The 24,545-nt window shown below is 38.5% G+C and overlaps 2 protein-coding genes and 1 long non-coding RNA gene across 6 annotated transcripts in view; 1 reads left to right on the forward strand and 2 right to left on the reverse strand.

Annotated features, from left to right (window-relative positions):
• Positions 1 to 6,827, forward strand: part of LOC125648764 (E3 ubiquitin-protein ligase TRIM71-like) — a 242,909-nt gene extending 236,082 nt beyond the window's left edge. Inside the window, exons 1-2 of one of the 2 annotated variants that reach the window (XM_056148220.1) lie at positions 3,886 to 4,324; positions 4,548 to 6,827. In XM_056148220.1, coding sequence (XP_056004195.1) covers positions 4,579 to 6,234 — 1,656 coding nt within the window. In that variant the 5' untranslated portion in view covers positions 3,886 to 4,324; positions 4,548 to 4,578 and the 3' untranslated portion in view covers positions 6,235 to 6,827. Of the gene's footprint in view, positions 1 to 3,885; positions 4,325 to 4,547 lie in introns of those variants that run through there. The other variant, XM_056148221.1, reaches the window with a different exon arrangement.
• LOC125648766 (uncharacterized) lies at positions 345 to 24,332 on the reverse strand. 3 transcript variants are annotated; one of them, XR_008798290.1, is made up of 10 exons: positions 24,024 to 24,332; positions 22,699 to 22,807; positions 19,518 to 19,596; positions 19,212 to 19,362; positions 16,781 to 16,839; positions 16,086 to 16,211; positions 10,025 to 10,128; positions 6,858 to 6,976; positions 5,703 to 6,205; positions 345 to 436 (listed from the first exon to the last, which is right to left on the reverse strand). It is a non-coding gene; the product is annotated as an uncharacterized LOC125648766 (long non-coding RNA). The 3 variants fall into 3 exon arrangements; XR_008798292.1 differs by lacking the exon at positions 19,518 to 19,596; XR_008798291.1 differs by lacking the exons at positions 345 to 436; positions 19,212 to 19,362; positions 19,518 to 19,596; positions 22,699 to 22,807; positions 24,024 to 24,332 and having other exon boundaries at positions 6,078 to 6,205; positions 16,781 to 17,114.
• On the reverse strand, positions 20,283 to 22,434 carry LOC130049957 (uncharacterized). The gene is made up of 2 exons (XM_056148223.1): positions 21,804 to 22,434; positions 20,283 to 20,803 (listed from the first exon to the last, which is right to left on the reverse strand). The coding sequence occupies exons 1-2, from the start codon at positions 22,240 to 22,242 to the stop codon at positions 20,604 to 20,606; spliced, it is 639 nt and encodes a 212-aa protein (XP_056004198.1). The 5' UTR covers positions 22,243 to 22,434; the 3' UTR covers positions 20,283 to 20,603.
• Positions 24,333 to 24,545: the final 213 nt, after the last annotated feature.

Below are 24,545 nucleotides of genomic sequence, written 5' to 3' on the forward strand. Positions count from 1 at the left end.
AAGATATTAAGTGGTCAGTATATTACTGTGTCCAGTTTGACCCTTGACCATGTGACCTCAAATTCAATTGGGGTCATCTTCTTCTGAAAATGTAACAGTGTACCAAGTTTGATGTCTGTCAATTAAAGGATTCTCAAGAAATTGAGCTGACAGTATATTCCTATGTCCAGTTTGACACTTAACCTTTGACCACATAGCCTCAAAATCAATAGGGGTCATTTTCTCCTCAAATTGTACGAGTGTACCAGGTTTAATGTCTGTCAAGCAAAGGGTTCTTAAGATACTGAGCTGACACTATATTCGTAAACTATTTATGAAATAAAACTCAAACACCCAATACAGGATAAACTCACATACGCGAGTACCACAGAAGTTTAATCCTACACGTGTAAATGTACATATATATCCGGAGGTTCATTGTTCCACACAACTCAATCTACAACAGAAAAAAAGAGTAATAATACAAAAACATGTAACGTATTTCGTGTCATTTCCTCACTAGAGGGCGCGTGATGCAAGCTTCACTCAAACTTCAAAACTACACAGGTAATTTACCTATTGTTTACCTGTACACAGGTAAGCTTTGCATTTGCAGGGAATGATTAATATGTAAGTGAAAGCTTGAGTGACGAGCCCTCTGGTAAGACAATGCTTTCAATAAGCAATGCAATCTTATTCACTGATAAAAGAAATAGCTGGCGTGTGGATTCAAATTGTTGAATTTAAAAAAAACACCTTTGTGGGCCATTAAAACGACAGGAACACTTCAATCACGGATATATGATTTCCGATCATTTCTAATTCGCTCTATATTTACATTTCCGAAATCAAAGTCGCATATCATTTCAGCACCCCCCCCCCTCCAGTCCGTGAGGATCCTAGATAGAATAGATCCCTAGTAGCCCTTGCTTGTCGTAAAAGGTGACTAAATGAAGCGGTCATTCGGATAAGAACGCAAAAACTGAGGCCCCGTGTCACAGCAAAGGTCATAAGGTCCGAGCATAGGCCCAAATTTCACTGCCCTTCATCGGCAATGGTAATATCTCTATACTATACAGTGAGAAATTCTCGAGAGGGACGCCTACACAATATACCCCCCCCCCCCCGAAAAAAAAATTAGGTGAAAGGTGAAGACAACGAACAGTGATCAATCTCAAAACCACTATACAAGCAATACAAAATTGAAAATAGAGAGATGTGCAAACACGGACCCCCGGATATACCAGAGATGAAATCAGGTAACTAGGAGGAGTGAGCATCCCCTGTCGACCGGTCACATCCGCCGTCAGCCCCATATCTCGGAGTTATCCGTAGTCAAAATTAGTGTGCCAAAAACGGCCTAACAATCGGTATGAAACAAGTGAGACAGAATTTAACCCAATGTATTATAGCTCTACACATGTGAGAATCTCCTTAAGTCTATAAAATTCTGATTAGCGTGTTCAATTTATTGTCAGTATACACAAAAGTTTGTAAAATTCTGCTGAGCGTGTTAAGTCTATTGTCAGTATACACAAACGTCTGTAAAATTCTGTCGAGCGTGTTAAGTTTATTGTCAGTATACAGAAAAGTTTGTAAAGTTCCGCTACGGTCCCTCCGATGAGACCGCAAAAAACCGAGGTCCCGTGTCGCAGCAGGTGTGGCACGATAAAGATCCCTCCCTGCTCAATGACCATAAGCGTCGAGCATAGGCCCAAATGTTGCAGCTCTTCACCGGCAGTGGTGACGTCTCCATATGAGTACAATATTCTCGAGAGGGACGTAAAACAATTTTCAATCAATCAATCTGTTTAGCCTGTTAAGTTTATTGTCAGTAAACAGAAAAAGTCTGTAAAAATCTGTTTAGCCTGTTAAGTTTATTGTCAGTATACAGAAAAGTTTGTAAAATTCTGCTTAGCTTGTTAAGTTTATTGTCAGAATACAGAAAAGTCTGTAAAATTCTGATTAGCGTGTTAAGTTTATTGTCAGTATACAGAAAAGTCTGTAAAATTCTGATTAGCGTGTTAAGTTTATTGTCAGTATACAGAAAAGTCTGTAAAATTCTGCCGAGCATAAAAAGTTTATTGTCAGTATACAGAAAACACCGTCCTGATTGCTGTACATAATTTACAGTAATAGTACAGGGTTTGACATTTACTTTTTTCAGCACTAGACCAGTCGGGCTACTTCAAATGATTTTTACTAGACCTGACTTTATATCAACTAGCCCTGACCAACTTTCCAGGAACCCCACCCCCCCCCCCCCCGATAGTTTCTCCATATTTAAATATTTCATTTAAATGACAAACGTTAAGTTTGAACCAAAACGTATTTAATTGTCTCAAAAATATCTTCATTAATTCTCGTCATTGCATTTGATTTTCAAACACGTTTTCTGTTTCTTTAAATTCTACCCGACACGGATATGCCTTAGTCTATTTAGCATAAAATGACCCCAACCGGCTTTTTATTTAATTTACATTTCATAATCCCTGCTTTGTTTCTTCCTAACCTTTTCTTTTTTCTCCTGGGACGTCTTTCCTTGTGGACGAGAAGTCGTATTTAAATATAGAGACATTCCCGCACAGATGTCAACACTGATAAATAGCTGTTTACGACGTAATTTATTGACTTGATAAACACTTTATTATAGTAAATTCAAATAAACCGTTTAAAATTAACATCTAGTAGATGTCGTAAAACATCACTTCCGACCGCGACTTATTTGTTAGAACTAAAAATAAAGATTATTCCATCACACGGTTCAAGATTGCTTGCAAACTCTTTACAATTATTTTCTTTTAGTTAAGAATAAAATATCTTACGGTTTAAAGTAAAGCTTCTTGTTTATTTTTTAACACGACCAGTCGGACTAGTAAATCAACATTTTACCCGACCGGGCCTATCATTTAGTAGACTCGGTCGGTCGGACGTGCCTTAGTGTCAAACCCTGTAGTATGTAGTTTTATGATTATCGCAATGATACAGACTATTTCATCCCTATCTAACTGCGATATCATGTTATAAATTTGAAAAAAAAAAATGGCTTGGGGTTTCTTAATAAGATATTTATTCAGTTTTAAAAATTCAACTTCCACTTGTTAACTCCCTCTAGATCCGCCACCGTGGTACTACAGGTGATCAGAAGGATACAGATTGATACGCGGGGAATAATTTACCTGTATAGTATTATGTTGTAAACCATATTGACCTGGGAATGTGTAACCGTCAATTGATATCTATCTATCTATCTTTCTTTCTGTCCATTGGGATGGGCATTCGTGGTCGAGTGGTTAGAGTATCGCGCTCAAAATCACACGGCCTCTCACCTCTGTCGGTGCGGGTTCAAATCGCTCGCGCCGGTGAGAAAGTTTCCCAGTTTACTTGCGGAAGATCAGTGGTCTCTTCCCAGGTACATTGTATCTGGGTTCTCTCTTCCACCAATAAAAACTGGGCGCCACCAGATAACTGAAAAATTGTTGAGTGTGGCGGAAAACATCAATCAATCAATTAATCAATCAATCTATCTATCCATTGGGTAGAATTAGGACAGTGTGATTAATTTTATTTATTTATGATACAGGGAGTAAATGATAATTAATTTAATATTACTATGCGAGGCTGTCAGACGTTTGATTTAGCCTCTAAATGTTTATAATGTTTTGTTTTAATTAACAATACAATGCCCTTCACTAAGCGCTCAACAGAACTTTGTTTATTTCTGTGAAAGTCACACGCCACTCACATACATGTAAGTTTGTTTGGAATTTTACACTGGATAATAGCGAGCAGAAATTTACAACGTCGCGCCAGCATAAACAACCCTCAATGTAAACTAGTCTTTGGCACGATAAACAACCCTCAATGCAAACTAGTCTTTGGCACGATAAACAACCCTCAATGCAAACTAGTCTTTGGCACGATAAACAACCCTCAATGCAAACTAGTCTTTGGCACGATAAACAACCCTCAATGCAAACTAGTCTTTGGCACGATAAACAACCCTCAATGCTACGTCCGTAAGTGCTTCACCTAAATCAGGTGTTGTCTCTATATAAAACTTTGTCCAAACTGAGAGTGTAGTAGTGATTATTATATACCCCCCCCCCCCCACACACACACAGGCGCAATTGATACTGTACGTGGACAACAATGAAGGAATTCTATTTTACATAGATTGAAACAATTCTACCTTGTGACGTCAATGTTGACATCGCTACCCAACATGAACGAGGTCAAAACAAACTTTAAAACTCTATTTAAATAGATAATGTATACAGGCTGACGCACAGCACAGGTATTTAATCACAGGACTAATAACAGGGAGGCCATGTTGGATATTCAGGTGAGACAAACTTAATATCCAAATTTGTGTGATCAATAAGATAGATCTACTCATTTTTAAAATAATCTCATACATTTCTGAAAAGGGGGGGGGGGGGGTAATTCATTACATTCATGTCTGGTATATAAATAATCGCAGTGTATATAACATACTGTAATTCTAGCTGGTCATGTGATTCAACATATCTAAATCTTTAATCTAAATTCCCTATTTTAATTAACAGTGAACTCCTCATGTGACACCGGACATCAGAAATGGATCCATTCCGCAGAGCCCAGATTATCCTATTGTGTGACCTCTGTAAAACTGCCCACCTACAGAGTCACTGTGAACGTTGTGATATAAATCTATGCCAGACCTGTGTTGGGAAGCACCTCTCGGATTCGTCTATAAGACACAAAGTCGTCCTCTATAAATACAGAAAGTCTCTTAACTACTCAAAATGTCCAGACCACGCCGACGAACTCTGTAAACATTACTGTGAGAAATGTGACATTTCTGTCTGTTCTACCTGCGTCTCCTCAAGTAAACATGAAGGTCACGATATATCAGATATTCTGGAAAAACTCAGCTCTAAAACAGAAAGTTTACAGAAAGATCTGGACGAACTCGAGACCAGAATTTACCCGCGATATGAAGAAATGGCGTCCGGTGTGCAAACTGAGAAAGCCCAGTTAGAAACGAATTACGGAGAACTAACAACAATTGCCGATCAACAAGGAGAAATCCTACACCGGGAAATCACCGCCATTGTCAACCAGCGGAAATCCGACATTCAGGAGATGAAAAACAAACACCTATCTACCCTGAATAAAAATACAGATGAAATCACACAGAAAATGGCGGAACTCAAACAGATCATGTCCGACTTGAAATCAATCCTAAAATCAAATGACGTCTCCTTAACCTCTACTTACAAATCTAGGAATTCTGAATTTAGAACATTACCGCCTAAAGTCCGAGTTACAGTACCCCGTTTGTCTGCTCAGAAAATAAACAAAGATCAGCTCAATGAGATGTTTGGTTCTCTGTCGCCATTATCCATTAACACAGAACATGGCGACACAATCAAGTCAGCAGAAGCTGTATCGTCTCCTCCAGTCAAACCACTGCTTGATGAGCCGCGCGTCACCGCCGCCATAGACACTGGGTATAACAGTCTATACAGTGTTAGCTGTCTGAGTGAAGATCAAGTCTGGACACGCGGGACTAACAACACCATGAAGCTGCTCAACCTCCAGAGTAAACTACTGACATCAATACAAACCAAGTCAGGGAACACACCATCAGACAAAGCAGTGACACGGGACGGAGATCTTGTTTATACTGACTTTAGAAATAAAACTGTTAATTTAATTAAGAATAAACAGATACAGACCGTGATCACACTACAGGGGTGGTACCCTCTCTCTGTCTGCTGTACCGCCTCTGATGATCTCCTGGTTACCATGGACAGTGATGATGTCAAACAATCCAAAGTCGTGCGTTACTCCGGCTCCACAGAGAAACAAAGCATTCAGTTTGATGATCAGGGTCGTCCTCTCTACACATCTGGTTACAGTAAATACCTCAGTGAGAACAAGAACCTGGATATCTGTGTGGCTGACTGTGTAGCTAGTGCAGTAGTGGTGGTCAATCAGTCAGGAAAACTCCGATTTAGATACACTGGTCATCCCTCTAATACCAAGCAATCATTTAAACCACGCGGCATCACTACAGACAGCCAGAGTCACATCCTGACAACAGACCGTGACAATCACCGTATCCACATCCTAGATCAGGACGGACAGTTCCTCCGTTACATTCACTGTGATTTAGAGTCTCCATTAGGTTTATGTGTGGACATCAGAGACAACCTCTTTGTGTCTGAGCGTTACACTGCTAAAGTGAAGAAAATCCAATATCTATAAACACAGTGTTAATTACACAACTCTACAGTGTTAATTACACATCTAAAAACCCTGTTCATTACACACCTAAACACAGTGTTAATTGCATCTTTGTGTTGATTACATCTGCTTTTTGATTACAGACCTGTGTTAATTACAGCCCTGTGTTGATTACAGCCCTGTGTTAATTACAGCTCCGTGTTAATTACAGTCCTGTGTCTGTGATGTGTAATTAACATGTACTTGTGTTTGTGAGTTTAACTGATAGAACATTAGTCTCTCACTGCTGTTTAGTAATTATATCTTACAATATCTGTATTATTATATCTAATCTTAGTATACTAATTAATAATTAGATTGTGTTCCTAGTTAATTATCTATATACAATTAGACACATGTTAATCATGAAATGTAAATAAAGGTAAATCAGTTCTTGTGATGTACTAAGTCACTTTGTCAGTATTTTGTGTGTAGCCTTGAATTATAGTACATCTATACATGTACACATATACTTGTTTGTGCGTGATAAACTACTAATTATTCTGTTTGTTAATTATGTATTTCAATATGTGTTTGATTTTACAATGTATATATTAGATAAACATGATACAGAGTTCAGTCTTACATTATTACTGAGTACTTACTTAGATTTGTAGTACTGTAACAGAGAGTGACCCCAAACGTCCAGTCTTCATCACAGATCTTCAGATTCAAGGTCACAGTCTTCTGTTGACCATCAATAACATCACAACACTCCACAGTCCTACAAAACACAAAGTGTAATTATATCTAACTGTATTGTCAACAATTGTCTGTATTTCAGAACTTAATTATCTTACAAAATGTCCAGTCTATTACAGTGTGGTATATTTACATGTTTATATGTATGTAAATGTAACAGGAAGGAGAAAACTCGTGCTTCAACTGGAAATCAAATCCGAGACCCCTGTATCACTAGTCAGGTGTTCTAACTATTGAGCTACAGTGAACGGTCTAACAGAGACCCCTGTATTACTAATCAGGTGTTCTAACTATTGAGCTACAGTGACCGGTCTAACAGAGACCCCTGTATTACTAATCAGGTGTTCTAACTATTGAGCTACAGTGACCGGTCTAACAGAGACCCCTGTATTACTAATCAGGAGCTTTAACTATTGAGGTACAGTGGCCGGTGTATCAGAGACCCCTGTATTACTAATCAGGTGTTCTAACTATTGAGGTACAGTGACCGGTCTAACAGAGACCCCTGTATTACTAATCAGGTGATCTAACTATTGAGGTACAGTGGCCGGTGTATCAGAGACCCGTGTATTACTAGTCAGATGTTCTAAGCACGGAGCACATGGTTTGTAATACAGGGGTCTCTGAAAAACTGGGCACCTAACTAGTAATACAGGGGTCTCTGAAAAACTGGGCACCTGACTAGTAATACAGGGGTCTCAGATAGACCGGTCACGGTAGCTCAATGGTTAGAGCACCTGACTAGTAATACAGGGGTCTTGGATAGACTGGCCATGGTAGCTCAATGGTTAGAGCACCTGACTAGTACAACAGGGGTCTCTGATAGACCGCTCACGGTGGCTCAATCGTTAGAGCACCTGACTAGTAATACAAGGGTCTCTAATAGACTGGTCTCGGTAGCTCAATGGTTAGAGTAATACAGGGGTCTCTGATAGACCGGACACGGTACCTCAATGTTTAGAGCACCTGACTAGTAATACAAGGGTCTCGGATAGACCGCTCACGGTAGCTCAATGGTTAAAGCAACTGACTAGTAATACAGGGGTCTCTGATAGACCAGTCATGGTAGCTCAATTGTTAGAGCACCTGACTAGTACAATAGGGATCTCTGATAGACCGGTCATGGTAGCTCAATGGTTAGAACACCTGACTAGTAATACAAGGGTCTCCGATAGACCAGTCACGGTAGCTCAATGGTTAAAGCAACTGACTAGTACAACAGGGGTCTCTGATAGACCGGTCATGGTAGTTGAATGGTTAGAACACCTGACTAGTAATGCAAGGGTCTCCGATAGACCGGTCACGGTAGCTCAATGGTTAGAGCACCTGACTTGTACAACATGGGCCTCTGATACACCGGTCATGGTAGCTCAATTGTTAGATCATTTGACTAGTAATACAGGAATCTCTGATAGACCGGTCATGGTAGCTCAATGGTTAGAGCACCTGAATATTAATACAAGGGTCTACGATAAACTAATCACGGTAGGTCAATGATTAGAGCACCTGACTAGTACAACAGGGGTCTCCGATAGACCGGTCATGGTAGCTCAATGCTTAAAGCAACTGACTAGTAATACAGGGGTCTCTGATAGACCAGTCATGGTAGTTCAATGGTTAGAGCACCCGACTAGTAATACTGGGATCTCAGATAGACTGGTCATACGGTAGCTCAATAGTTGTTTTTTTTTTTTTGGTAGCTCAGGGGTCTAGGATAAACCGGTCACGGTAGCCCAATGACTGGAGCATGTGACTAGTAATACAGGGGTTTCGGATAAACCGGTCATGGTAGCTCAATGGTTAGAGCACCTGACTAGTAATACAAAGGTTTCCAATAGACCAGTCACAGTAGCTCAATAGTTAGAGCACTTGATTAGTAATACAGGGGTCTCAGATAGACCGGTCATGGTAGCTCAATTGTTAGATCACCTGACTAATAATACAGGGGTCTTTGATAGACCGGTCACTGTAGCTCAATGGTTAGAGCACCTGACTTGTAATACAGGGATCTCTGATAGACTGGTCATGGTAGCTCAATGGTTAAAATATCTGACTCATACAGGGGTCTCAGATAAACCGGTCACGGTAGCTCAATGACTGGAGCACGTGACTAGTAAAACAGGGGTTTCGGATAGACCCGTCATGGTTGTTCAATGGTTAGAGCACCTGACTAATGAAAGAAAGTAAAAGTGATCAAGTTCACATACCCCACGCTCCAACATTGCTTAACAATGTCTCACATAATGAATGGTAATGCTATGCATTACTGCAAGAACAGCACAGACGGGCTCAAAATTCAAAAGGGGCATAACTCCAAGAAAAATAATTGAATCAGAATTTTCTGGGAATATGCACATCTACACAGTGTGTCCTTATTAACTACAAATTTTCATCAAATTCTGTTATGCGATCTCTGAGGAATTGTACTGACAGCAACAGGACAGATGGACTTGAAATTCTAAGTTCAAAAGGGACAATCAGAATTTCCTGGGAATATGCACATCTACACAGCATGTTTCTATTAACTACAAAGATTCACGAAATGATGTTGAGTGTTCTCAGAGGAGTTCCGCTGACAAGAAAGGTTCAACAGCACTTAAGAAGATGTCATTTAAGTGTTTTACACACCAATATTATATAACATGTTTGGCATCGGCCTGAGGTCAGAACCCCTACCCCAGGGATCATGAAATTTACAATTTTGATAGAGGCTTTCCTGCTCTACATCTCTATGCATCGAGTTTTTCTTACACATGTATAGTCGTAAAGAAGATTTTTTGAAAATTGGTCAAATTTGGACAGTTTTTGCCCCGCCCCTAAAGCCACAGGAGTCCAGGAATTCTGAAATTTACAATTTATTTCCCCGTTGTCTTGAAGATGTTAACACCTAACACGACAGGCAACGCATGACAACGGATGCAGACCAATTGCAATAGGTCACCTGAGTTTCATTAAAAATATTAATGCTATATTACATATGCCCTGGCCATTACATGGAACATTTCACATGTAAATCCATTAACAAATCTGACATTCCATGGAACATTTACATGTAATTCCATTAACAAACCTGGCATTTTGAACACCAGTAGAGCTATCCAGGTCCTGCAATATGTCAGAGTCTCGGGAAAATTATCCTCATCAATCAACAGCATGTCTCCAGTAACCGTTACCCTACAATATTTATTTTCACATCAAATATTGGTTAACCACAAACTGATCCTTTACACCATTATATCATGCTTTTAGATCACAAATTTATACTCAAAAGATCGATACAATGATACTGAATGTATGAAAATGAGACCAAACCAGTGCACATGTATGAATACTGAGTCCTAGAAGTTCTATGAAAGCTCTATCTTAAATAGTTCAGGAGATAATGAAGAGGTCAGATTCTTATCAAAAGTAGATTTAGGTCATAAGGTCAAACACTAAATCAAAGTCTTGCCATAAAAATCTATACACAAAATATAAAAGCTTTTTCCTTAAATAGTTTAGAAGATATTAACTAGGCCATTTTTTTGGAAAGTAGGTGGAGGTCAAAAGATCAAATGTGATTGTACCACAAGGTCGTTTTGTCAACAAGAACCTATAAACAAAATATGAAAGCCCTACCTTGAATACTATTGAAAATATTTGGTAGGTTACATTTCCTTGAAATAAGGTCAAATTTCAAGGTCACAAAGTCAAAGGTTATAGTATGAAAAAATAGGCATTGTCATAAAAATTTAAATACAAAATATGTTCAGGAGATATTGAATACGTCAGAATGATCGAACTCCCAGGTTAAGGTCAAACTTCACAAAATAAGGTTTTTCCATAAATAATCTATATACAAACAAGAGGCCCATGGACCATATCGCTCACCTGAGTCACCTTGGTCCATATCAGAAGACTTTCCATATATATTTGCATGCAAAAACGTAGTCCCTATTATGGTGCCAACCTACCCCTGAAGACAATGGTTTTTGCAAACTTGAATCTACACTATGTCAGAAAGCTTTCATGTAAATTTGAACTTCTTTGGCCCACTAGTTCTTGAGAAGAAGATTTTTAAAGATTTTTCCTATATATTTGTATGTAAAACTTTGATCCCCCCTTGTGGCCCCATCCTACCCCCATGGGCCATGATCTGAACAAACTTGAATCTGCATTATGTCAAAAATCTTTCATGTAAATATCAGCTTTTCTGGCTCAGTGGTTCTTGGGAAGAAGATTTTTAAAGATTGTCCCTATATATTTGTATGTAAAAATTTGATCCCCTATTGTGGCCCCATCTAACCCCCGGGGGCCAGGATTTCAACAAACTTGAATCTGCATTATGTCAGAAAGCTTTCATGTAAATATCAGCTTCTCTGGCTCAGTGGTTCTTGAGAAGAAGATTTTTAAAGATTTTCCCTATATATTTCTATGTAAAACTTTGATCCCCCTTGTGGCCCCATCTGACCCCAAGGGACCATGATTTTTACAAACCTTAATCTGCGCTATATCAGAAAGCCTTCATATAAATCTCAGCTTTTTTGGCTCAGTGGTTCTTGAGAAGAAGATTTTTAAAGATTTTTCCTATATATTTGTATGTAAAACTTGGATCCCCTATTGTGGCCCCATCCTACCCCAGGGGGGCCATGATTTTAACAAACTTAACTCTACACTATGTTAGGAAGCTTTCATGTAAATATCAGCTTTTCTAGCTCAGTGGTTCTTGAGAAGAAGATTTTTGAAGATTTTTGCGATATATTTGTATGTCAAACTTTGATCCCCTATTGTGGCCCCATCCGATCCCCGGGGGCCATGATTTTAACAATTTATAATCTGCTCTATATCAGGAAGCTTTCATATAAATCTCAGCTTCTCTGGCTCAGTGGTTCTTAAAAAGAAGATTTTTAAAGATTTTTCCTATATATTTGTATGTCAAACTTTGATCCCCCTTGTGGCGCCATTCGACCTCCGGGGGCCATGATGTTAACAATTTAGAATCTACACTATATCAGGAAGCTTTCATATATTAAATCTCAGCTTTTCTGGCTCAGTGGTTCTTGAAAAAGATTTTTTAAAGATTTTTCCTATATATTTGTTTGTAAAAATTTGATCCCCTATTGTGGCCCTAACCGACCCCCGGGGGCCATGATTTTAACAATTTAGAATCTGCACTCTATCAGGAAGCTTTCATATAAATCTCAGCTTCTCTGGCTCAGTGGTCCTTGAAAAGAAGATTTTTAAAGATTTTTCCGATATATTTGTATGTAAAACTTTGATCCCCCCTTGTGACCCCATCCTACCCCCATGGGCCATGATCTGAACAAACTTGAATCGACTATGTCAAAAATCTTTCATGTAAATATCAGCTTTTCTGGCTCAGTGGTTCTTGAGAAGAATATTTTTAAAGATTTTTCCTATATATTTGTATGTAAAACTTGGATCCCCTATTGTGGCCCCATCCCATCCCCGGGGGCCATGATTTTAACAAACTTAACTCTACACTATGTTAGGAAGCTTTCATGTAAATATCAGCTTTTCTGGCTCAGTGGTTCTTGAGAAGAAGATTTTTGCAATATATTTGTATGTCAAACTTTGATCCCCTATTGTGGCCCCATCCGATCCCCGGGGGCCATGATTTTAACAATTTAGAATCTGCTCTATATCAGGAAGCTTTCATATAAATCTCAGCTTCTCTGGCTCAGTGGTTCTTAAAAAGAAGATTTTTAAAGATTTTTCCTATATATTTGTATGTCAAACTTTGATCCCCCTTATGGCCCCATTCGACCTCCGGGGGCCATGATGTTAACAATTTAGAATCTACACTATATCAGGAAGCTTTCATATATTAAATCTCAGCTTTTCTGGCTCAGTGGTTCTTGAGAAGAAGATTTTTTAAAGATTTTTCCTATATATTTGTTTGTAAAAATTTGATCCCCTATTGTGGCCCTATCCGACCCCCGGGGGCCATGATTTTAACAATTTAGAATCTGCACTCTATCAGGAAGCTTTCATATAAATCTCAGCTTCTCTGGCTCAGTGGTTCTTGAAAAGAAGATTTTTCCTATATATTTGTATGTAAAACTTGGATCCCCCCTTGTGGCCCCATCCGACCCCCGGGGGCCATGATTTTAATAATTTAGAATCTACACTATATCAGGAAGCTTTCGTGTAAATATCAGCTTTTTTGGCTCAGCGGTTCTTGAGAAGAAGATTTTTGAAGATTTTTGCGATATATTTGTATGTAAAACTTGGATCCCATATTGTGGCCCCATCCCATCCCCGGGGGCCATGACTTTAACAAACTTAACTCTACACTATGTTAGGAAGCTTTCATGTAAATATCAGCTTTTCTGGCTCAGTGGTTCTTGAGAAGAAGATTTTTGAAGATTTTTGCGATATATTTGTATGTCAAACTTTGATCCCCTATTGTGGCCCCATCCGATCCCCGGGGCCCATGATTTTAACAATTTAGAATTTGCTCTATATCAGGAAGCTTTCATATAAATCTCAGCTTCTCTGGCTCAGTGGTTCTTAAAAAGAAGATTTTTAAAGATTTTTCCTATATATTTGTATGTCAAACTTTGATCCCCCTTGTGGCGCCATTCGACCTCCGGGGGCCATGATGTTAACAATTTAGAATCTACACTATATCAGGAAGCTTTCATATATTAAATCTCAGCTTTTCTGGCTCAGTGGTTCTTGAGAAGAAGATTTTTAATGATTGGTCCTATATATTTGTATGTAAAACTTGGATCCCCTATTGTGGCCCCATCCAATCCCCGGGGGCCACGATTTTAACAATTTAGAATCTTCACTACCTAATAAAGCTTGTCTATAAATTTCATCTTTTCTGGCCCAGTGGTTCTTGAGAAGAAGATTTTTAAAAGATGCCACCAAAATTTCACATATTCTTAATTATCTCCCCTTGAAAAAGGGCATGGCCCTTCATTTGAACAAATCTGAATCCCCTTCACCCAAGGATGCTTTGTGACAAGTTTGGGTTCTGGAGAAGAAGTCGAAAGTGTGAAAAGTTTACAGACGGACGGACGGACAACGGACAAATTGTAATCAGAAAAGCTCACTTGAAGCTTCGGTTCAGGTGAGCTAAAAATGAAAGCCCCACCTAAAATGGATCCAAATATATTTGATAGATTATGTTTCAAAAGTAGACCAAAATCCTAGTTGAAGGTCACAAGGTCAAAGGTCATGATATAAAATGAACTGTCTTGCCACAGGAAATATACATACAACATATAAAAGCTGTCATGTAAATTTGAACTTGTCTGGCCCAGTGGTTCTTGACAAGAAGATTTTTAAAGATTTTCCCAATATATTTGCATGTAAACTTTGATCCCCTTTTGTGTTCCTAACCTATCCCTGGCCCCTGGGGCCATGATTTTCACAAAACTTGAATCTGCACTATGGCAGAGAGCTTATGTGTACATTTCAGCTCTTCCGTCTTACTGATTCTTGAGGAGAAGGTTTTTAAATGACACCACCCTATTTTTGCATTTTCGGCATTATCTCAGCCCTTCATTTGAACAAATGTAAATCCCATTCATCCAAGGATGATTTTTACCAAGTTTGATTGAAATTGGCCCTTTAGTTCTGGAGAAGATTTTAAACTTTGTCAGTGTAATTTCACTATTATCTTCCCTTGGAGAAGGATGTTGCCCCTCATTAGACCAAACTTGAATCCCCATCACGCAAATATTATTTGTTTGAAATTGGCCAAGTTGTTCTGAAGAAAATGAAAATTTGAAAAGTTTACAACGACGCAAATGACAGACAACAGAAAGTTTTAATCAGAAAAGCTAACTTGAGCCTTCAATTTGCCTGTTACTTAGGGGCAAGTATCAAAAGATCGATGTTGGATAAAAAAATAAAATAACCCATAAGTTCCTGTCATCCAACATTGATTACACTTTAGTGGAAAGAGAAAAATGACAATTAAGCTATTGTTAAAAACCACATAATAACATTACATTTTAATAAACATCTAATAGTTTTAATGTGCACTTTCAATTGTGAATAAACAGTAGAAAATTACACAGAGTGTTATTTATAATCGTATGTTTATACTTGTTAATCAATTAGTTTCAACATTCTAAAGGGGGGGGGGGGGGTCTTGGTGAAAACTATTTGAATTTAGTTTTTTGTGAAACATTGAACGTTTGATCTCCCCCCTTACTTGTGTGATATGTGATCAAAGGCTATTCAACAAGAGGCTCATGGGCCAAATCGCTCACCCGAGTCACCTTGGCCCATGATTTTTACAAACTTTAATCTGCATTATGTCAGAAAACTTTCATGTAAATTTGTACCTATATATTCGCATGTAAAACTTTGATCCCCTATTGTGGCCCTACCCTACTCCTGTGGGTTTTGGTTTGAACAAAATTAAATTTGCACTGTTAGAAAGCTTTGATGTAAATTTCAACTCTTCTAGCCCAGTGATTCTTGAGAAGAACTTTTTAAACGACCCCACCCTATTTTAGCATTTTTGTGATCATTTCCTTTGTAGGGGGCATGGCCCTTCATTTGAACAAACTTAAATGATCTTCACCCAAGGATGCTTTTTCCCCAAGTTTGGTTTGAAATTGGCCAGTGGTTCTGGAGAGGAAGTCAAAAATGTAAAAAGTTTACCGACGGATAGACAGATGACGGACAACAGGCGATCAGAATCAGGTGAGCTAAAACAGTTGAAATAAGCATTTTTTCCTTCTATAAAGTACATGTTCTGAGTGTCCTTGACTTTTCAAAAATGACCTTGAACCAAACGTCCCGTCCCAAGAACTATTTGCTGATCAATTTCTGATGAATGGTTTAGGAGACGGGAATCAAAAACTGTTGAAATAAGGAACTTTTATTATCTGAGTGACCTTGGCCTTTCCACAATGACCTTGATAGACTTTGGTCCACAAGTCCTTACCTGAACATTTGTGATCAATTTGATCAATTTCTGATGAAAAAGTTTAGGAGATATGAGGTGGAACAGACATGACAGAGAATGTATTAATGCTCCTCAAATTTTTTGGGGATCATAAAAGTTTACATAAGAAAGGACGAATGGACCACAGATAAGGGGAGATCAAAAAAGCTCACATAAGCTTAGATTTCAAGTGAACTAAAAAGGAAAACAAAATTACCAGCTCCATACAAAAGGCTATCTCCAAAAATGGATCAGATCTGATGGTAAGAGAACTGCTTTCTGCTTCTAAGAAATAGGATCTGCTCCATCAGCAGGGTGTCAACATCTTTTAAGGTCCAGAAAGCTGAAAAACCAAAGTAGCATTGAGTGCTGGAATCACCAGAAATCAGACAGGCAAGTAAAATTGTCTGCAAGTTGAAAATGATCAGTAAATTTTTGGAAGAAAATTTTGTCAAGCGACTTTGTTCTCTGTTTCATGATAGAATATGAATAAGAACTCTGCAACGCAGGGCATATGCTTCCGTAATGAATTTATACTAGCTTTTCTATGAAGTCCAGTAGTGACCTTGACCTTTTGGACCCCAAAATCAACATATACAAATAATTTCAGATAAATTGTTAGAAACATACTTTATAACCTTAGAGTTTAAGCCCAAAGAAGCCTTTAGGCCACATCACTCACCCGAGTCACCTTGCTCTTGGTCAGCTGTTTTGATTTTCAATTTTTTTTTTGTATTTTCAATCATTACTCCTATGAAATATGTTGACACTATTTTGTGGTCCCACCTAGCCCCTAAGTTCACGACATAAAGCAAACTTAAATTCACACAACACAAGAATGCCTCAATACCAATATGACTATTCTGTAAAACGTTCAGGTCATTATATGTATACAAAATGTGAAAGTCCTACCTAAACCGGTCAGTAGATGAAACTCTAATGTCAAGGTCACGAGGTGAAAGACTTTATGGCTATAAAAAAGAATGCAAATATGAGAGCCCCATTGCTCATTATTTAAAAGTTATGAGGAAGGTTAAAATTTCAGACAGACAGGACAAAAACAATTCCACCCCATCCTTAGTCAGGGTCATAAAAAAAACCTTGTTTTCACACAACTTGGGGACATTTGCATTTGGATATGATTTAGTGTGGCCCTGCTACTCTTGAAAAGTCTTTGTTTTAATAAATTTTCTGCATATTACCATATAAAACTCTGATTTCATATTCTGCCCCCACCCTACCCCTGGGGTCCCTGTGTTCAACTTCAATTTGAATTAAATGCAGCTACTTGCATACTAATAGCGAGCGCACTGCTCTGGCTCATACTGCAAGCTCCAATGACTAAAGAGCACAGAATAATCCGAGCTAAATCTGAACCTTTAACTGAGGATCATCCCAGAAGTCCCTTGTCAAAAATGGCGGAAATCTCGATAAGTCACATTTTGGACTATATGAATTTCTTTGAAAGGATATGTTAAGATTCCTACAGAGACTTTAAGAATTGGGCGATATTCAGAGAGGAATGGTTTTCTGAGGGGCCGATTTGGAGAAGTTTCACTGTATAATTACCCCTTTCAAGTTGACACGCTGCTTCATTTGAACAAACATGAATCCCCTTTTCCCAAGAATGTTTTGTGGCAAGATAAAAATCCCTCCCTGCTCAAAGGCCATAAGCGCCGAGCATAGACCTAAATTTTGCAGCCCTTCGCCGGAATTGATGATGTCTCCATGAGTGAAATTTTGTTGAGGGGGGTGTTAAACGAATCCATATATACAATCGACAGATGACAATAACGAACGGGCAGATCAATAGCAAACGATCACCTGAGTGACTAAGGTGACCTAACAATGCATTCCTGGTGAGTCAGGTACATAGAATATACTGGTAATATAAAGAGAAGATAATGAACAGTGATCATAAATTCCACAAAGTATACAAAATTAAGAGAAGGACAATTTATACTTATAGGTATACAGTATAATCTGTCTAAACCGGCTATGTGTGGTTCCAAAGAAATTGGCCGGTTTGCACAGAGTTCGGAGTGCAGAATGTTGACAAGAATGAGAGTTGCTTCCCTTGTATTCACTATCTGTGCATACGTGTGTAATGATTGCTAACGTTTTAATATAAAATCACAAAAGAATTCAAAATGTAAAATATAAATATCAGTGTTTTATTGTCGTCCTCATTTGAAAAAGTTTCAATTTTTATTAAACAGTTTAAAATCTGGGAATTATTCGCGCAATTTTCTGTTGGTAAATTGTCAATTTCGTCTACATCATCGCCGTTATCAAGTGCTACATTATGTACGTTCGTCAAGTTTGTGTTGTGTTCGTTTAAAATTTGTCTTTCCCAGCTTTCATTGTAAATGTATCGCTTTCAACTGTCTCAATTTGTGAAACGGAAACTAATACAATGCCGAGTGATCGACCGGACATTGCGAGTTATGCTAACTAACTGCATATCATCACTGTCTGACTTGCCGTAGAGCTCCGAGAAGTCCACGAGGGGAAACCCTGCTTTTAAAAAACGTAACGGAATTGTTGCCGATTTTGTTTCATTCCAAGAATGTATCGAATCCATCGATTAATTGAATTTTGTCTTTTAATGTCAGTTCTCGTCTCTGTCGTTAGGGGGAGGGCGCCATTACCTCGAGCGTGGTGCTGTCATAATTGAAAAGTGCACCCCATAAAAATCAGGTTTTATTTTAAACTGATCGCGACTCATTGCCAGTTGCACTCTTTTACTTACCTGTGGCTTCCCTTGAGACACCCTTTGTGTACACCGCGTGTGATCGACCGAATACCGACAGGTTGGTCATCGTGGGGTGGCTGGTTTAAATGCGATAATTAGAGCTAATTACAAGCAGTTGGGACCTTGTGTACACCGAATACAATTGACCACAACAATTAGGGTGGTGTATCATCGAGGGGCCGGTTTACACAGGATAATTAAAGTTAATTGATAGCAGTTGGGACTGTGTGAGCCGGCCGATATACAGAATACGCAGTATCCGGAGTACAGGGAATTATTAATAAAGGATTTGTTAAAGAAATGTTATAGACTATATTTTATGGCCGGAATTGACAGAGCGCCGGAGTACTCAGAGGCCGGTTTAGACAAATTATACTGTATATTATAATTGTAAGTAAACTGAGGCAATACATGTGTTATGTCTTTAACTAGTAACCGTAGCCAAATTCAGAGAATTCAAACAGCATTATAACTCTAAACTTAGATGATTTGAAAATGTTGCATTGTAATTCATCTAGTCTAAGGGAGATAACTGTAATATCTGCTTTCATGCTCTCTACAGTCTGAACTTATGAGAAAATTGAATACTTCTCTTGAATCTTCTTTGGAAAATTCCCATGGATTACTACATCTCAGCAAGATCACAGTTATATTTATTAAAGCATTCAGCCTCTACCAGCACTCCAGCAGGTAATGATGGGCTGAGGAAAAGTCATATATCCAGCATCAACCACTGTCTCTACAAATATCCAGCAATATGTTATGAATTAAACTTCAGAATGTAAATGAGGCTGATATGAGTCACAAATATTGCCAGCTAGTGAACGTCAAGACCATCAGGAAAAATGAGTCTCCACGTGCCACCCTTGTTTAGAGCAATAGGTAACCACTGACCTGGACAGTGCTGCTGGTCAAGCGGCAGATTCCATCTACCAGGGCGGGCTTCTGGAAAAAAACCCATTGACACCTGTCACTAGTCCAAGAGGATAAAAATGAGTTCAACAAGAGGCCCAGGGCCACATCGCTCACCTGAGTCACCTTGGATCACATTTAAAGATTTTCCCTATATATTTGTATGCAAAACTTGTGACCCCATCCTACCCCTGCGGCTATGATTTGATCAAACTGAAATCTGAAATATGTCAGAAAGCTTTCAGGTAAATATCAGCTTTTTTGGCTCAGTGGTCCTTAAGATTTTTAAAGATTTTTCTATATATTGGCATTTAAAAATTTGATCCCCTATTGTAGCCCCATCCAACCTCCGGGGGCCTTGATTTTAACTAACTTGAATCTGTATTATATCAGGAAGCTTTGAAGTACATCTCAGCTTTTCTGGCTCAGTGGTTCTTGAGAGGAAGATTTTGAAAGATTTATCTTATATATTTGTATGTAAAACTTTGACCCCCTATTGTGGCCCCATCCAACCACCGGGGGGCCATGCTTTGAACAAACTTGAATCTGCATTATGTCAGGAAGCTTTCATGTCAATCTCAGCTTTTCTGGACCAGTGGTTCTTGAGAAGAAAATTTTTAAATGACCCCACCCTATTTTTGCGATTGTTTTCCCTTTGAAAGGGACATGGCCCCTCATTTGAACAAACTTGAAAGCCCTTCACCTAAGGATGCTTTGTGGCAAGTTTGGTTGAAATTGGCCTAGGCCACAATTAAAAGAATGTTTGTTTCCCCTCCCCCGGGTCTAGTTTTTGAAACTGACCAGGCAGGCAGGTGATATTTTTTTTTTTTAAATTCATATAATTTTATATGTATTGTCGGAAAAAAAGCAGATCTGTCAAACAGGGCACTGATTGTCTTCAATGCTTAACATCTGGAGAAGAGAACATTTATACTACTATGTTGAGGATTGGTTGAGCTTCAATGTTTTATGTATTAAAATCCTGGAATGGCTTGCTGGCGTTGAATCTGTATGCTAATATGAATGCTCTGGATGTGTAATTTCTGTTTTCTTTACTCCGACATTTCTTTAAAAAACATTATTTAAAGAAATAAATGAAAATAAACAAAAAACATTTATTCTTGTCATATTTCCACTTAAGTACCACACAGCATTGGTCAATGGCATGATCACTTGGTCACTAATGGCTTTGTCCGTCATTACAACTGGAAACTTGTCTTCAAATTCCACAAACATGTTCACTATCCCGTTGTACAGTTTTTGTTTAGCTGCAATAAAATTTACATTCTGACACACTGAGTATACATGTACTTCAAATTAAATGCAAATATTATCAATTGTGAGTTATCAATGAATACATGTGTCGCCTGCATGGCCTTATAAATGTTGAAAAAAATTAAAGTAAAAAAAATCAAAGTAAGTAAACAGCAGGAAGTTGAAGTGTGACAGATCTGAATTCGCATCCCACGAAATTGGACTTTACATACTGAATCTGTATACCAAATTTCAGCCACTAGTTTCTGAGAACAGAGTTACCAAAAAGTGTGGCTGACAATAACAACCCAACTGGAAATGATAAAAGGGTCAGATCCCTATATGTCGCAACACACTGGGTATACACTGAGGGGACACAATAAGTGAATGCTAAAATAGTCAAGGATGTAAACATATCGATCACTATCACACACCTGATACCCAGAATTTGACACGCCAGGGTATTTAAAAATTGAAGCCACAAATGAGGGGGTGGACAAGGGGGCGGGAACCCGGGAGTAAGGGGGCGGGAACAGGAAGTTAGGGGGAGGGAACTGGGAGCTAACGGGGGCGGGAACCGGGATTAGCGTAAGGCGGGAGTAAAATCAAAATTGGTGACAAGCCAAAAAAAAAACGTCAAAGGGAGTAGATGGGTCGGGAACTAGGAGTCCATGGGTAGGGAACCGGGAGTCAATGGGGCGTTAACTGGGAGTCGAGGGGGTGGGAACCGGGAATTGGAGACACCCCTGTCCACCCCCTCACAAATGTATAGCTGCGACCCTTTAAAATGTGAAAAAATGACAAAGTCCAATGTTGAAAAAAATTTGGGCAGCACTTCCCCTAGGAATTTACCGTTTTTACACCCCCTACCATAAATTTCCCCAGACCAAAAGTTTGGGAACATTGAAGAAAGAAATGAAATGGTGTGGGACAGACTCATTTATAACTTTAAGACATGAGCCATACACCATCTCAAACCTACTTGATAGAAATATAATAATGCATATAAATTACCTGTAAATCTGGGAGAGGTTTCATCAATCTTTTGAGGGAGCTTTGTCAGTGTGCTGGACTTTCTCATCAAAACATCGAAAGCTGTAGGACATGTAGGAGGATTTTGACCTTTTGGTACATTGTTATTTGGTTCTAAGTCTCTTATCACGTCAAATTGTACATATTTCAATTTTTTATCAAAGTTGTGAACCACTTGTATCTGTTCTTCAAAATCTGGCTCAAAAGTTACACCGTTGGCAAGTTTGTCCGACACGGTGACAGTTACTTCGTCCAACTTGTCTATGTTATGGTCGCCGTCCGCTGTCAAATCATTCAAAACCTCATTCCATGTACAGTGTTTGGAGAAACTGTAGAGTCTGTTGACTATTATGGGCACAACTTTAGATGTGTGTTTGTATTTTATCTTTACAGTAGACGACAACGCTATTCTGTAACCCATTTTTTCAAGTATCGATAAATCCCGGTAACTTCCGAAAAAAGCAGAAGTAACGTCTAGAACCGACACGGAGCGGACACGATTTTTTTACGGAAATAAAAAAAAAAACATCGCAATTTTTTGGCAAAAAAACTTTTGACCCGGGCCCTTTTTTTTGACCCGGTCGGGGCGAGGGGAAACAAACATATTTTTATTTTTGGCCCTAGCGGTTCTTGAGAAGAAGTCGAAAATGTGAAAAGTTTACGACGACGACAGACAACGAACAAAATTTGATCAGAAAAGCTTACTTGAGCCTTTGGCTCAGGTGAGCTGAAAAGCATCAAGTCTAGGTCCCCATTTTTGCCAAAAAATACATGCAACATAAAACAAAACCTGTATATACATGTATAACAATAATATCTGTATTTTAATTACTTATAAAGAGTCAGACTTCTGAATCATGTTTGTGATTCTACTTACCATCAACTGTTCGAAGGCCGATTCTGAATACCCGTAATTTCAGTTGGATTGTAGGAATGCGGTAAATTGAGTACTGCTGCCTGCCGACTGACCAGACTTCAGTCACCACCTATAGGGGAAAAAAACTCACATGATTAATGAACATATTTGATATATATTTTCAATAGTATGTTCCTATTGCGATTAAAGAGCTTGAAATATTAGAATAATGAACTGCGTTTCATCTACTACCTCTAGATATGCATATGCCCTACCATGGAACAAGATCCCGATGAATGTAAAAACATAACAATATAAACAAGAGGCCCAGTGGCCACATCGCTCACCTGAGCCACATTGGCTCTGCTGTTGTTCAGGGTCAACACCAAAGTATAACAAGGTCTTGTCATAAACATGATAAAGAATTCATATTCAAAACAGTGCTCCAAGTCACATCTACTATCAGGTCACAAAATGGCCACCTAGAAAAATTTCTGGTCGCCATTTTCATATATCTAGTCGCCATGTTCAAAATTTCTACTTGCCATGGTAAAAGATTTTGTAAATAAGATCTACAAGTTTTTTTTTTAATTTGAATATCTTTCAAGAAAAAAATCAACACCCATGTATGCGATTTGTTTGTTTTATTTTTAAACTGAATAGAAATGTGCTGTGAAACATGCTGGATGCTAACAAGTCAAGTATTTACTCTGGCAAAAGTTGTATTGCATTGGGCCATCCTGTATATTTTACAGTACGCTTCTGGGGAAGAAAACCTAGCGTTCCAAACAAGGATTTACTTTAAAGTCCTCAACTAGAAAACTGACACGGTCAGCAAGGGCCCCGCCGAGGGTTATTAGAGGAAAGTGACATCTGTATTTGATATAGCAATGTTTGGGGCTGGTATATATGTTAGAATTAATAATATATAAAGATACACTGGAATGCCAATTTGTGAAAAAGGAATCATGAAGCATATTTTTGAGAGACTAACGCAATTTAAATTACTTCTGTTTGACACACTCATGACATCCACTCAAACACAACAGAGTGCAACAAAATCCCATTGTAATAGGGGACTCAAAATGGATAACTGGTACAAAATATGGTACATACTATTCGAAAAGGATTATGAATTTGACATATTGATGTCTTGGAAAAGGAAATTCTGACATCGTGGCTCTAAGCGTTTTCAAACACATTGTCATTTGATAAAAGTGTTCTACATTTTTAAAAACAGAGATTAATATGTCTTTACATACATAGGTGAGAAAGTTTCCATTATTCCTGGCCGAGACATACCATGTATGCGCAAAAAATGCATAAGCAAATATCAAAATACTCACATAGAAAATGTGGACGAAGCGCAGCGAAACACGCCATTTCGAGATTTTCACCGACGAAAGCTCGGTAACAGTAATGAATAAGGTACACTCATTTTGTATCTATTTTGTGACTTTCTTTATCAAAAGGAACAGTTCTCTAATGTGTAACGTGCAATTGCTACATAATTCAATAACTTGAAGCATGAAGCAGTTTCACTTTGCAACCGAATATAAGAAATTTTATTTCGTATTCCGATCCCGATCGAAAGTTGTTGACTGGGAATGACGTGTTTTAATTCAATATACATGTAACATCAAGCATTTTTTATATTACATAAAAAAAAAAAACAAATAAATACACATACACAAAATTTGAAAACTGTTTGAGTTATCATGTCACAAAGAAAGTGTTGACGGACAGACGGACGGACGGTCGAACGGACGGACAATGTGATTACTATAGGGCTTCCCGCATTTCATGCGGGGCCCTAATAAGTGGGCCTTCACTGCTTATGCGAATAAGAGCTTCTACTTTTGTTGGAT

This window comes from Ostrea edulis, chromosome 9 (assembly GCF_947568905.1).
Source record: "Ostrea edulis chromosome 9, xbOstEdul1.1, whole genome shotgun sequence".
In the NCBI taxonomy this organism is placed as follows: Eukaryota; Metazoa; Mollusca; class Bivalvia; order Ostreida; family Ostreidae; genus Ostrea; species Ostrea edulis.